The following is a 15,261-nucleotide window of genomic DNA, read 5'->3' as shown; positions in this document are numbered from 1 at the left end:
TACACCCCTCCCCCGGATGCAGAACGAGCTCTGTAACTGCCGAGCGCCTGGCAGCCGGCTCGGGGCGTGCTCGCTGTGGGAATTCCTGCCTTCCTGAGCCTGTGCGGAAGAGGCGAGAGCCTGTCTGGAAGCCATCCGGGCAGCAACGCTGGGGCAGGAGGTGCACCAAGGCCGTCCTGCGGCCAGCTCCGGGCTGAGGGCATCCTCTGCTCTACGCGACTCCGAGGAGCCTGGCTACCTGCACCAGAGCTGGGAGCAGCCTGCTCCACACCCAAGGTAGGTGCCCTTCGTGGCTCGTGCAGAGGAGCGCACGCTTCCTGCCCCCTGCCAGCAGCACCGGGAGAGGAGCGGGGAGCGGCCCCGGACGGGGCGGAACCCGCACTGCCGTACCCCAGGCGGGACCCTGGTCCCGGCTCCAGCTCCCGCTCAGCGCAGCAGGTTTGCTGGCCCAGACGGGCTGCAACCAGGGCAGCAGTTCATGCAGCCCGGGCTGGGCTCCGAGGGGCACGGGAACGGGCTGGGAGCTGGGACAGTGAGGAAGGGAGCAGAGGAGGTCAGCGTGCTCTGCTGCCCGGTTGGATCTCTGTAACACAGCGCAGCTGGGGCTGCAGTTCTTCCTCTGGGCCACGGGAGACACGAGACGGCCTCGCTCTGCAGCTGTGCACGCGTGGATTGACGGAAGCTTTAAACCCCCCGATGCCTCCTTTGGAGTGCCTTAATGTGAAGCCTCCAAGTGGAAATTTGCACTCCCCCTGCTCCTCCTCCCCGGCAGTTCCCAGCTTCCCTTCGGGGACCCTGCGGGCAACACGTGCCTCTGGCGACCCTTGAAATGGCGTTACCTTTTGTTTGCTGAGCGCTTGCCTGATGGCTCAGCTGGGGTTGTGCAAAGCCCTGGCAAGGCTTTTGTTCAGGCTGTCCCGGCAGCTGCAGATGCCTTGAGCACACAGCTGCGGGCCCTGAGCACGTTCAGCATCTGCAGCAGCTCCGGCACTGGGCTCTGGAACAGACGATGAGAAGCTGGCAGCCTGTGGGCTGACTGGAGCACGCGCTGAGAACACGGCCGAGCAGCAGCAGGTCAGTAAAGCACAGCCCAGGTGCCTTCTGCAAAGGGCAGGCGCTGCTGAGAGCGTTCCCTGCTAATGAGCGCAGTCGGTGTACTGCAGTTTTATGGCCTTTCATCTGTTATTGCTGGAGTGTTTCCTGGTGTGTTGTGCATTGTCTTTGGCATCACAAAGAGGAATAAGTCCACGATGCCATAATTATTCTGTTTAGCACTGCTACTATTTGGTCAGTTGCCTTCCTGGTTCGGTTAAAATTCCCAGCACAGCATTGTCTGGTTGTGGTAGTGACCGTCACAGGCTGGTTTGGCTGCAGTGCTGTCAGATACTCTCTCTTTTCAGGAGTTTTTTGGATGTTTTATTGATTTGTTTCTGTGTTTAAGTAAGCCATCCCGTTTATTTGAGAAGTGTGTAAAATCCAGTTGACTCCTCGCCATTTTGCACTTCCTTACACAAGGAATGTGAGCCCTCATCACTTTTAGGTAACATCAGCAGCAGGTGGTTTTGAGAACTACATCATTTTCCTTCACAAAGTACTTTTCCCAACCCTTTTATGAGGGCTTGGTTGATTTCAGCAAGCCCAAGGCTACTTCCACTCCTGAGAGGATGTACAGACATCTGCCAGAGGATTTAATCCATTTGCCACCAGGTGTTCCTCTCACAGATCTGTAGAGGCGGTGCTCTAGCAGGCTGCTCTGCTGGCAGCTGCCATCTGCGCTGAGGCTTGCTGTGTTTGTGTGTTGGGGGCTGCATTCACAGTGTTCTTCCATGAACCAGGTGCTTTTCTGCACCTCCTGCTGGATGGTTGGATGGCTATACCATTTTCTAACAGTATTTTTGCAGCTCTTTCCTGGGTAGCTGTCCCATTTAGACGTGCTTGCAGTCAGTCAAAAGATCCCCCAGTCAGCACAGCCTGTCCTTGTTGTATGTCCTCAACTTTCTTCTCCACTCAGACCTCCAATAAAACTCCCCTTCTGAGGTGACTGGATACACTTGGTTATTTACTGCATAGAGGGTAGGGTTACACGCACAGCTACAGGAGGCCATCCCATTGAGTCACGAGGCTCAGAGTACTTCCCCTTTCTTTCTCATGTCTTCAGACCACAGAGGTAAGGAGCTAGGATGTGGCTGGATCCTCTCCTAGTCCCAAACTTGCTCAAGGCTTTGTGTGGAAGGAATCAAACGGTCCCACTAAGGCAGAGCCTTATAGAGCACATTAAAGCTCCAAAGTAACCACAGGTGCCTTAGAGAAGATCTGTACTGAGGAGGAGTCTTGACGTCAAGCTGCAAGGGATCTCTGTGCAGGTGTGAGCTGCAGAGAGCCCTGTTTGAAGGCAGGTCCTGTAGTGCAGCCTGCTGCTGTGCAGCAGAGCTGGAGGGGCACTTGTGCTGCTCCCTGTTTTGGGATAAGATGGCTGCCTCCTTGCCTTGCTTTTATCGTTAAGTCCCCAGCTCAGTCTCAGCTGTTGAACTAAGTGTCTGCTACCAGTTGCATCAGCCTCCCAGTATGAAACAGCTTTGTGGCAGTTTATCTCTTTGAGCTAGGCTGTTTCCTGTACTGCAGCTCATTGTCTTCCTCTGTAAGCCCAGGCAGCGCCCTGCAGAAGGGCTGAGCTGGGACTGGGACTGCTGCATTCCCTCACAGCTCCCCTGCCATTTCTCTTCTCCCTGCAGGCTCCAGTTCAACTTCTGCCTTCCAGCCGTGATCATCCCAGCCTGCAGGAGAGCAGCAAATGTCTGCAACACATCTAGCTGAGGTAGGGGCTGGGGAAGCAGGCAGGAGAGGCCAAAGGGCCAGGGATGTGAATGCAGGGGAAGAGGGAGGTGCTCTCAGCCAGCGTGTGTGTGCAGGGGACAGGGAAGAAGCTGAGATGGGAGGTTCTGTCCTGTGTGCACTGTTTGCCTGGGCCTTGGCTGTTCCCAGCAGGGAGCCTCTTTGCTTGCAGGAGCCCGTGAGCTTTGAGGAGGTGGCCGTGTATTTCAGCAGGGAGGAGTGGGCGCTGCTGGACCCTGCGCAGCGAGCGCTCTACCGGGACGTGATGCTGGAGACGTACCAGTGCGTGGCCTCGCTGGGTGAGAGCTTGTCTGCCTTTCCTCCTTGTTAGGGCACCTTTAACTGTGCAGAATGAGCCTCTGCAAGCTGGGCCTTGAATAATTGTCATGCAGCTACATATTGACTAACACCACAGTGCCAGCAAGAAAGGAGATACTGAGAAGCATGAGTTTCAGAAGGGATTAGTATGCACGGCACTGTGATCAAAGCTGCAGAGTCAGTGCTGGCAAGGAGGCATCAGCCAGGAGGTAGAAAACCAGCCCTTGTGTTGAGTGTTGCTTGGTGCCACCAGCTCCAGCTCACAGATGACTCCCTGAATACTGCTATGAAATTGAGGATTTTACATGCAATTGCCATCAACATTTTGATGCCTTGACCTCTGGTAGATTGTAAGAAAATAATCTGTTTTAAAGTTAATTTGAAAGAAAAAATATCCCTTCACAATGTTCAGAGATGTCAAAGCATTCTTTGCTCCAAGGGAAGCTGTAGGCGTGGTGTCATTCAGGCCCAAATGGTGGTTTCTCCTTGGGGAGGGACACAGTGGTGCTGATGACCTGTTGAACATATAAGAAAAATATCCCTTCATAATGTTCAGATGTCAAATCATTCTTTGCTCCAACATTCAGGCCCAAGGGGTGGTTTGTCCATGCGGAGGGAGACAGAGTGGAGCTGTTGAACAGGCAGTGTGCCAGCATGATGGAAATGCTCTCTTGTTCCCTGTTTCTCTCCCTGAAGCTCCATTTCCAGGCCCCAAGCCCGTGGTGATCTCCCTGCTTGAAAGTGGGGAAGACCCCTGGATCCCAGATGTGCGTAGCCCTGAGGCCATGCCAGGAGACCTCATCCCAGGTGAGATGGTGGAGGGAAGGGGAATGTTGGGGCTGTAAGAGCCTTCTCTGCCTGTGTTTTATGTTGGGCACCGTGTGCTATTGCTGCATTTTGTCTGTCATCCAGCAGCTGATGGGATCAAAAATGCAAAGGAGGTTCTGCAGAGAAGTTGTGTAGCAGATAGACAGTGGGGTCACATCTCTGCGGAAGAAATCAGAAGGGATGCCCATGAAGGCCTGCAGCATGGGCCGGGTGAGCACATCAAGAAGCCCCTGGGAAAGCGTCTGGGAATGACATTGAGGAACCCAGTGGACTTCACCATAGGTCCAAAGCAGCCTGAGGAAACCAGGAGCAAGGATGCGTGCCAGATGAAAAAGCAGAATCCGTGCACTGAGTGTGAGAAAAGCTTTAAAACAGATTCCAGCATCACTAACCACCAGTGCATGCACTCAGCAAAGAGGCATTACGAGTTCTGTGATTCTGCAGAGAGCATGAAAAGGAGAGTCCACCCCACTGGCCAGCAGTGCATGTACACAGGAGAGAGAGCCTCCGAGTGCTCTGATTGTGGAAAGAATTTCACGGACAGTGGGAGCCTCACTTCCCAGCAGTGTATCCACAGAAGAGAGAGAATGTACAAGTGCCCTGAGTGTGGGAAGAGCTTTAAATGTAGTTCTAAACTCAAAAGACACCAACGTGTCCACACAGGAGAGCGACCATATAAATGCCTTGAGTGTGGGAAGAGCTTCAAAAACAGTTCCAGCCTCATCTACCACTATCGCGTCCACACAGGAGAGAGACCATTTAAGTGTACTGAGTGTGGGAAGAGCTTTAGAAGCAGCTATGAATTGAAGATGCACCTGCGCATCCACACAGGAGAGAAACCATATAAGTGTTCTATGTGCGGGAAGAGCTTCAAAAGCAGTTCCAAGTTCTCCCAACACCATCGCATCCACACAGGAGAGAGACCATTTAAGTGCACTGAGTGTGGTAACAGCTTCAGGAGCAGCTCTGAATTGACGCTCCACCTGCGCACCCACACAGGAGTGAGACTATATAAGTGCTTTGAGTGTGGGAAGAGCTTCAAAATCAGTTCTGTTTTGAAGTGCCATCAACGCATCCACACAGGACTGAAACCCTTTCAGTGTCCTGAGTGTAGGAAGAGCTTCAAAAGCAGTTCTGTATTGAAATTGCACCAGAATGTCCACTCAGGAGACAAACCATTTAAGTGCCCTGAGTGTGGGAAAGGCTTCAAATGGAGTTCCAGCTTCTCTTCCCATCAGTGCGTCCACATGGGAGAGAGACCCTTTATATGTCCTAAGTGTGGGAAGAGTTTCAAAGGGAGTTATGATTTGAAGCGCCACCAGCGCATCCACACAGGAGTGAAACTGTCTAAGTGCACTGAGTGTGGGAAGAGCTTCGCCAGCAGTTCTTTTTTGAAGTGCCACCAGCGCATCCATACGGGAGAGAAACCCTATACGTGCCCTGAGTGTGGGAAGAGCTTCAAAAGCAATTCTGAACTGAAGTGCCACCAGCGCATCCATACAGGAGTAAAACCCTTTCAGTGCACTGAGTGTGGGAAGGCCTTCATAAGCAGTTCTAAATTGAAACTGCACCAGAATGTCCACTCGGGAGACAAACCCTTTAAATGTATTGAGTGTGGGAAAAGCTTCAAATGGAGTTCCAGCTTCTCTTCCCATCAGTTTATCCACATGGGAGAGAGACCATTTAAATGTACTGAGTGTGGGAATAGCTTCAAAAGGAGTTCTGATTTGAAGCGCCACCAGCACATCCACACAAAAGAAATACCCTGAAAGTGTCCTGAGTGTGGTAAGAGCTTCAAAGGGAGTTCTGAACTGATGCTGCATCAGAGCATCCACACAGGAGTGTGTCATTATGTTATCTAGATCAATCTATGTCCGTGACTGGGGTTAGCAGGCCTATGGGCTCCCCGCCCCCCAAAAATGGGAAGGAAAAAGGGGTAGGGAGACGGGAGCTGGGCTCAGGGAAACAAACAGAGCAGCAGCAACAATCTAAGGTGGAGACTTACCTTACTAACTATGATGTTGGGATGTAAGATTACACAATATAATACAGTCTTATTGAAACTGAGGTCCTCTGGGATGTGTAGTTCTTCTCTGTGCTCCACATGATGTTCTGATGTGGAATACTGTCACGGGTTACTTAGATTTACCTATGCCCGTGACAGGGGAAGCCACCCCACACCCCCCCCCGGGGCCCGGAAAGGAGGGGGAAAAGGGGAGTGGGATAAAACAGCGACAATCTAAGGAGGAAAAACTTATTTTACTAAATATGATATCGAAATACAAGATAACACAATATAATATAATTAAGGCTAACAAAATCGAACGAAACAGAGAGAGAGAGAGTCTCCGAAAACCGAGAGGCCTACTGTGAACTCTAGGCGACACGGCTGGAACGCTTCCCACTCTCCGAGAAGTTCGAGAGAAGAAGGAGGGCACTCCAGCCTGGGAACGAGATTATATAGAGTCCTGGTCCCGTGACTTATTGTTACTCCTGTTGTTCTCTGGGATATGTAGTCTTCTTCTGTGGACTGCACATTCAACAGAAGTATCCATACTTGACATGATGTTATGATGTGGAATACTGATAGCAAAATTACAAAATTACAAAACCATGACATTCCACCCCTTATTCTACATTATTACATCATGGTTAATATATACATATATATACATATATATACACGTATGTAAAATTATGATAGCTAAATAGTAGAATTGCATGTAACATAACTAAATGTACAACTATAATAACTAAAATACACTACACATGCAAACATATATATATATATATAGATACATAAAATTATTGACTGCACTCCCCCAGCATCAAATTCCCTTGTGGCACACATTGAACATCCCCATCCTTCTGCATTACCCACCAAGTGCACCCAGGTCCCTGGGCAAAGACAGTTCCACGGATAGGTTTGCCCTTTCCAGAAGCTGGAAGGACCCAAACAGCTTTTCCCAACATGTTCTTTACATGTATAACAGGGACCTTATCTCCTTCTACAGTGTGTAGGGGGCTAGATTGACTAGGACCATCACGATTGACAGATCCTCTAGTATTGACCAACCAAGTGGCTTCTGCCAGATTCTTCTCCCAGTGCTTAAATGTTCCACCACCCATTGCTTTCAACATAGTTTTCAACAACCCATTATATCGTTCAGTTTTACCAGAAGCTGGTGCATGGTAGGGAATATGATAAATCCACTCAATGCCATGATCTTTGGCCCAAGTATTTATAAGAGAATTTTTGAAATGTGTCCCATTATCAGATTCAATTCTTTCAGGGGTGCCATGTCGCCACAGGACTTGTTTCTCAAGACCTAATATGGTGTTTCGAGCAGTTGCATGGGGTACTGCGTATGTTTCAAGCCACCCAGTGGTTGCCTCTACCATAGTGAGTACATAACACTTACCACTGCGAGATCGTGGCAAGGTGATATAATCAACCTGCCACGCCTCCCCATATTTATACTTTTGCCATCGCCCTTCCTCCCAGAGAGGTTTCATCCTTCTGGCTTGTTTAATTATGGCACATGTTTCACAATCATGAATAATCTGCGCAATAGCGTCCATGGTTAAGTCCACCCCTCGGTCTCTGGCCCACTTATATGTTGCGTCTCTTCCTTGATGGCCTGAGGTCTCATGAGCCCATCGAGCTAGAAATAATTCGCCCTTATTCTGCCAATCCAAGTCGATTTGAGCCACCTCAATTCTAGCAGCTTTATCTACCTGATGGTTGTTTTGTTGTTCTTCAGTAGCCCGACTTTTGGGCACATGTGCATCCACATGACGCACCTTTACAACCATATTCTTTGTTCGGGAAGCAATGTCCTTCCATAGTTCAGCGGCCCAAACAGATTTTCCCCTCCGTTGCCAGTTATTTTGTTCCCACTGCTGTAACCACCCCCATAAGGCATTTGCCACCATCCATGAGTCAGCATAAAGATACAGCATTGGCCACCTCTCCCGTTCAGCAACATCTAAGGCCAGCTGGACAGCTTTTACCTCTGCAAACTGACTTGATTCTCCCTTACCTTCAGTGGCCTCTGCAACCTGTCGTGTGGGGCTCCACACAGCAGCTTTCCATTTGCGATGCTTCCCTACAATGCGACATGATCCGTCAGTGAATAGGGCATATTTCTTTTCATTTTCTGGTAATTCGTTGTATGGTGGGGCCTCTTTAGCACGTGATACCTCTTCTGCTGGTGATGTTCCAAACTTTTTATCTTCAGGCCAGTCCATGATTACCTCTAGGATTCCTGGACGATTGAGGTTTCGCATTCGCGCTCGCTGTGTAATCAGCGTAATCCACTTGCTCCAGGTGACATCGGTAGCATGATGGGTGGAGGGAACCTGTCCTTTGAACATCCAGTTCAACACTGGCAGTCGAGGTGCCAAAAGGAGCTGTGTTTCAGTCCCAACTACTTCGGAAGCAGCCCGAACCCCCTCATACGCGGCTAAGATCTCCTTCTCAGTTGGAGTGTAGCACTCTTCAGACCCCTTATATGATCGACTCCAGAATCCCAGGGGTCGGCCTCGGGTCTCTCCTGAGGCTCTTTGCCACAAACTCCAAGTGGGGCCTTTCTCTCCAGCAGCAGTGTAGAGGATGTTCTTTACATCCTGTCCAGTCCGTACTGGCCCCAGGGCTACAGCACGGGCTATCTCTTGTTTAATCTGTTCAAAAGCCTGCTGCTGCTCTGGGCCCCATGCAAAATCATTCTTCTTCCGCGTCACCTGATAAAGGGGGCTTACAATGAGGCTGTAGTTTGGAATGTGCATCCTCCAAAAGCCCACTGCACCCAGGAAAGATTGTGTCTCTTTCTTGCTAGTTGGTGGAGACATGGCAGTGATTTTGTCGATCACATCTGCTGGGATGTGACGACGTCCATCCTGCCACTTTATACCTAAGAACTGAATTTCCTGGGCAGGTCCTTTTACTTTGCTTCGCTTAATAGCAAAGCCAGCTTGTAGAAGAATCCGGATTATCTGCTCTCCTTTTGTGAAAACTTCTTCTGCTGTATCGCCCCACACAACAATGTCATCAATGTACTGGAGGTGTTCAGGAGCACCACCCTGTTCCAGTACAGTTTGGACCAACCCATGGCAAATGGTTGGGCTGTGTTTCCACCCCTGGGGCAAACGGTTCCAAGTATACTGAATGCCCCTCCAGGTGAAGGCAAACTGTGGCTTGCATTCTGCGGCCAAAGGAATAGAGAAGAAGGCATTGGCAATGTCAATGGTGGCATACCATTTGGCTGCTTTTGACTCCAGCTCGTACTGGAGTTCCAACATGTCCGGCACAGCAGCGCTCAATGGGGGTGTGACCTCATTCAGGCCACGGTAGTCTACTGTCAGCCTCCATTCTCCACTGGCTTTACGCACTGGCCATATGGGACTGTTAAAAGGTGAGTGAGTTTTACTGATCACTCCCTGATTCTCCAGCTGGCGAATCAAATCATGAATGGGGATCAAGGAATCCCTGTTGGTGCGATACTGCCGTCTGTGCACTGTCTTCGTAGCAATTGGTACCTGCTGCTCTTTTACTCGTAGCAGCCCCACAACAGACGGGTCCTCTGACAGGCCAGGCAAAACAGACAGCTGCTTAATGTTGTCCATGTCTACAGCAGCTATCCCAAAGGCCCATCGATACCCCTTAGGATCCTTGAAATGCCCCCTTCTGAGGTAATCAATACCCAGTATACATGGAGTCCCTGGGTCAGTCACAATAGGATGTTTTTGCCAGTCTTTGCCAGTGAGGCTTATTTCAGCCTCCAGCACAGTCAATTCTTGAGAGCCCCCAGTCACTCCAGAAATATGGATTGATTCTGTCCCTTCATTACTGGAGGGCATTAGGGTGCACTGTGCACCGGTATCCACCAGCGCCTTATATTCCTGTGGTTCTGATGTGCCAGGCCATCGAATCCACACAGTCCAATAAACTCCCTTTCCCTCCCCTGACTGAGGGCAGGGCCCCTCTATTGGTTACCTGTGATGACTGGAGCAACTCCACTGGTGGTTGGTATGTCTAGTAGTTCTTTCACCCGTGCTCGTAGTGCAGAAGTAGGCTGATCATGCCACTTCCTCATGTCCTCTCCACGGTCACGTAGGTAGCGCCACATGGAAACACGCGGTGCAATCGTACTGTTGTTCTTTGCTCGAGCTGGGAAGCGTGTGCGTTTAACAGCTGAGACTTTTGATGATGCAGGTGGGGAGTAGGACTGGACTAGTTTGATCAGATCCTTCATTAGACCTGGTGGCCCGTACGAGGATTGACCTTCATCAGTTGTTTCTGATACTATTACGGGATCATTACAATTAGTTGATGGAAACAATTTCTTGCACATTTCATCTACTCGGTTTTCTAGCCGTGAGATGGCAGAAACTGCGGCATGCAGTTGGGGGAGCTGCTGATCGGTGGTTTGAAGCATTATAATCAGCTCAACAACTCGGGGCCATCTGTCCACGAATCCTTTAGATCCTGATACCAATGACTGTGCAATTCTCTCTGGTTCCTTGTACTTGTGATTTTCTGCCACATGTCAGGATCGGCCCTCACTCTCTCAGGGTCAAGTTTGCTTGGATCAGGGCTGTACAACATTTTCGCCATGGCCAATTCCCTCAGGCGCTGAATACCTTTTTGGACGGTATTCCAACTATCAAATTTAGGCTTCAAAGCATCCTTATAGGGGTACCTTTCTCTCACGGCTTCTAACAGCCGCAAGCAGAGAGTGGCAGCTCCATCCGAACATCTGCTAATCCCTCTGTCGATACCTGCATCTTAGGCAATGCTTCCTAGTTGGCGAGCTTCATTACCATCTAGAGACAAGCTGTTGGCCCCGTTGTCCCAGCAGCAAAGCAACCAAGCAAGGATACCTTCATCTTGACGCTGTGTGAACTCCTTTCTTGAGCCTTGGATTTCAGTCAGCTTCAGAGGTCGACAATAGGTGATTTCCTCCTCATCATCAGTCTCTTCTTCATGCCTCTTGGTTTTTGCCTTTGCTTTTTTCGGTACTGCTCCATGCCCGGCACCTGGGTCTTCTGCTGCCCCCCCCTGTGCTTCTTCTTTTCGTTCTAGACGCATGGACACCCGTTTCCATTTCTTGCCTTCCACAGGGGCAACTGATATTGCTACTGATGCCTCCTGTGACTGATCAGAATTAACTTGGGCTTGAATCTCAGATCGGAAACTCTCTCTCTCCAGAATAGTATGATACAAAGCACGGTATGCATAAGCCAAACCCCACATAAGGTTTACCTCCTTAGATCTCTGACCCAAATACTCACTTAATTTCTTAGGGTCACTTAGGTGTTCAAGAGTGAAATCCCATGACACTGCGGGTCCCCATGCTTCTAAGACTTTTCCTAAACCTTTCCATATTCCCTGCCAGTCATCATTCTCTGGCTCTGGAGGAGACTTCCGCATAGAACGAATGCATAGGAACATATATGCATGCATTGATAGTGATAACATGAATGCAAGTATGAACCCTATCTCAGTTATTGAGAAGCGTGTGGAAATCTGAGAGTACAACCTAAATAAAAAGGGTTTTTTTAGCCTGTACAATGAATTAAACATGGTGGTGTTTGTAAAATTGCCTGTTCCATCTGGGATGCAAGTATTTGTAAAATTGCCTGTTCCATCTGGGATGCAAGTGTTTGTAAGATTCACAATTCCATCTGGGGTGTAGGTGCCAAAATTCTGACCATACCACATCTCGTAAAAGTACCAGGCAGGTGTCTCCATCAGTATCCACCTTATTAGGCTATATACCTGCACAATTCCACAACACCAAATTATGGTGTTAATAGTTGACCAATACTTTAAGAAGATCATAATTGCTTTCAATCCCTTAAACAGAGCAACTGGGATGAAGAGTGGATTCATAGCTGGCAGGCTCTGTAAAAGTCAGAGCTAGCTAGCTTTGCTCTAAGGGAGAAAGAAATCCCTTTGTTTTCTACACAAAAGTTAGATAGCAATGCTGAGAATGTACAGCAGCCCTTAATGTTGACAATTTGTCTGGTATTTCAAGGTCACGTTCTCCGTGAGCAGCTATGAAAAGATAACACTCCCCTAACGAAGCTCTTTAAGAGTAAAGAGAGAGTCGTTCTAAAAGCTAAAAAGCTCTATGCCCGCATTCTCCACCAAAAAATCTGTCACGGGTTACTTAGATTTACCTATGCTCGTGACAGGGGAAGCCACCCCGTGGGCCCCCCCCCGGGGCCCGGAAAGGAGGGGGAAAAAAGGGAGTGGGATAAAACAGCGACAATCTAAGGAGGAAAAACTTATTTTACTAAATATGATACCGAAATACAAGATAACACAATATAATATAATTGAGGCTAACAAAATCGAACGAAACAAAGAGAGAGAGTCCCCGAAAACCGAGAGGCCTACTGTGAACTCTAGGCGACACGGCTGGAACGCTTCCCACTCTCCGAGAAGTTCGAGAGAAGAAGGAGGGCACTCCAGCCTGAGAACGAGATTATACAGCGTCCTGGTCCCGTGACTTATTGTTACCCCTGTTGTTCTCTGGGATACGTAGTCTTCTTCTGTGGACTGCACATTCAACAGAAGTATCTTCTGTTAGTATTCTACTTGACATGATGTTATGATGTGGAATACTGATAGCAAAATTACAAAATTACAAAACCATGACAGATGATTAATTAATTATTAATTGATTATTAATTATTAGGCTAATTAACCCTAATTAGCTCTATCTTTTCTCTTTCCAGGTCCATATCGACGACGGAGCGACTTCCGCCCCCCCCTAATTAGTTAATTAATGATTAATTAATTAATGAGCTGCCATTAATTAATTAATCCATTAATCGAGGCCTCATTAGCACTTAATAACAGGGACCGGGAAAGGGGGCGGGGCTATGCAAATCAGACCAGTGGCTCATGAATATATAATCACATGCTAATGAGGTCTCAATGTTAGTTGGTTGGGCGTGGTGGGGTTTGACAAAGCCACGCCCCCTTCACTTGCATAATTAATTAATGCGCACACGTTAACAAAGCTGGTGCCCGATTGGTCGGCGTCTTGTTCTTCCTTCATTCCGATGGGGTTAATATGGGGGGGGGGGGGGGTTAATTAAGGCATTAATTAAGAGGTTAATTAAGGGGTTAATTATGGGGTTAACGAGGGTCGATGTGTTGCCGGGGGTGGGGGGGAGGGGGGAGATGATGGATGCGGTTGGATGAGAATAAAGATGGCGGAAGAGCGACAGGGTCTGGTGTTATTGCGGGGGATATGGGGTATATGGGGGGGATGGAGCCTATAAGACCCTATAGACCCCATAGGACCCCATAAAAATCAATAGGACCCCATAAGAATCACATAGGACTCCACAGAACTCATAAGTCCCTATAAGACCCCATAGGACCCCATAGACTCCATAGGACCCCACAGACCCCATAAGACCCTATAAGACCCCATAGGAACCAATAGGACCCCACAAGACCCCATAGGAATCAATAGGACCCCATAAAACCCCATAGAAACCAATAGGACCCCATAAGACCCCATAGAACCCCATAGGAACCAATACGACCCCATAGAATCCCATAGGAACCAATAAGACCCTATAAGACCCCATGATACCCCATAGAACCCATAAGTCCCTATAAGACCTCATAAGACCCCATAGAACCCCACAGAGACCCCATAGGACCCCATAGAACCTCATAAGTCCCCATAGAACCCCATAGGACCCTAAAAGACCCCATAGGAATGAATAGGATCCCATAAACCCCATAGAAACCATAAGTCCCTACAAGACCCCATAGGACCCCATAGGAAACAATAGGACCCCATAAGACCCCATAGGAATCAATAGGACCCCATAGAACCCAATAAGATCCCGTAGAACCCCATAAGACCCCATAAGTCCCTATAATACCCAAAGGACCCCATAGGATCCATAGGACCCCACAGACCCCATAAGACCCTATAAGACCCCATAGGAACAAATAGGACCCCATAAGACCCCATAGGAATCAATAGGACCCCATTAGAAGCCATAAGACCCCATAAGAACCAGTAAGACCTCATAAGACCCCATAGAAACCAATAGGACTCCATAGGAATCAAAAAGACCCTATAAGACTCCATTGACCCCATAAGACCCCATAAGATCCCATAGGACCCCAAAGGAATCAATAGGACCCCATAAGACACCAGAGACCCCATAGGAACCAATAGGACCCCATAGAACCCAATAGAACTCCATAAGACCCCATAGGACTCCATAAACCCCATAGAAATCAATAGGATAATTAGAAACCATAAGACCCCATAAGAACCAATAGGACCTCATAAGACCCCATAAGACCCCATAGAAACCCATAGGATCCCATAAGACCCCATAGGAATCAATAGGACCCCATAGAACCCCATAAGAGACCCCATAAGAGACCCCATAGGAACCCATAAGACCCCATAGGAACCAATAGGAATCCGTAGAACCCCATAGAACCCTATAAGACCCAATAGGAACCAATAAGACCCCATAAGACCCCATAGGACCCCATAGGATTCAAGAGGACCCCATAGGACCCCATAGAACCCCACAGGAACCAATAGGACCCCATAAGACCCCAACAGAACCCTATGGGATCCCATTAAACCCAATAGGATGCCATAAGACCCCATAGGACTCCATAGACCCCATAGGACCCCATAGGAATCAATAGGACCCCAAAAGACCCCATAAACCCCATAGGACACCATAGAACCCATAAGTCCCTATAAGACCCCATAGAACCCCATAAGATCCCATAGAACCTCATAAGTCCCCATACAACCCCATAGGACCCAATAAGACCCCATAGGAATGAATAGGACCCTATAAGACCCCATAGAACCCTATTAGACCCCATAGGACCCCATATAAACCCCATAGGACCCCATAGGACCCCATAAGACCCCATAGGACCCCATTAGACCGCATAAGCCCCATATGACCCCATAGGACCCCATAGACCCCATAGAGACCCCATAGGACCCCATAAGACCCCATAGGAACCAATAGGATCCTATAAGACCCCATAAGACCCCATAGACCCCATAAACCCCATAAGACCCCATAGAACCCCATAAGGGGAAGGAAGGAGCCCCAAATTCCCCCTATTAACCAATCAAACGAAGCTTTTCCTGGTCTTTCAACCAATCAGAGCTCTCCTCCAGCCCTCATTTGCATACGGCTGAGGCAATAGTTACACAGCACTAACGGCTTCATCCTATTGGAGGATATAGGGTGAGACTATGG

At 48.8% G+C, this 15,261-nt stretch overlaps 1 protein-coding gene across 3 annotated transcripts; it reads left to right on the top strand.

The window, feature by feature from the left end:
* The first annotated feature begins 353 nt into the window (after positions 1 to 353).
* Positions 354 to 13,022, top strand: LOC146756622 (zinc finger protein 707-like). 3 transcript variants are annotated; one of them, XM_085523993.1, is made up of 5 exons: positions 365 to 2,815; positions 3,005 to 3,131; positions 3,847 to 3,957; positions 4,063 to 5,763; positions 12,724 to 13,022. In XM_085523993.1, the coding sequence occupies exons 1-4, from the start codon at positions 2,792 to 2,794 to the stop codon at positions 5,745 to 5,747; spliced, it is 1,947 nt and encodes a 648-aa protein (XP_085380119.1). In that variant the 5' UTR covers positions 365 to 2,791; the 3' UTR covers positions 5,748 to 5,763; positions 12,724 to 13,022. The 3 variants fall into 3 exon arrangements, with proteins under 3 accessions (XP_085380120.1, XP_085380119.1, XP_085380118.1); XM_085523994.1 differs by lacking the exon at positions 4,063 to 5,763 and having other exon boundaries at positions 354 to 2,815; XM_085523992.1 differs by lacking the exon at positions 12,724 to 13,022 and having other exon boundaries at positions 366 to 2,815; positions 4,063 to 6,045.
* The last annotated feature ends 2,239 nt before the right edge of the window (positions 13,023 to 15,261 follow it).

This window comes from Coturnix japonica, chromosome 26 (assembly GCF_054131305.1).
Source record: "Coturnix japonica strain WE chromosome 26, WE-NBRP24, whole genome shotgun sequence".
NCBI classification, from domain to species: domain Eukaryota; kingdom Metazoa; phylum Chordata; class Aves; order Galliformes; family Phasianidae; genus Coturnix; species Coturnix japonica.
This window is presented reverse-complemented; position numbering and strand designations above follow the sequence as displayed.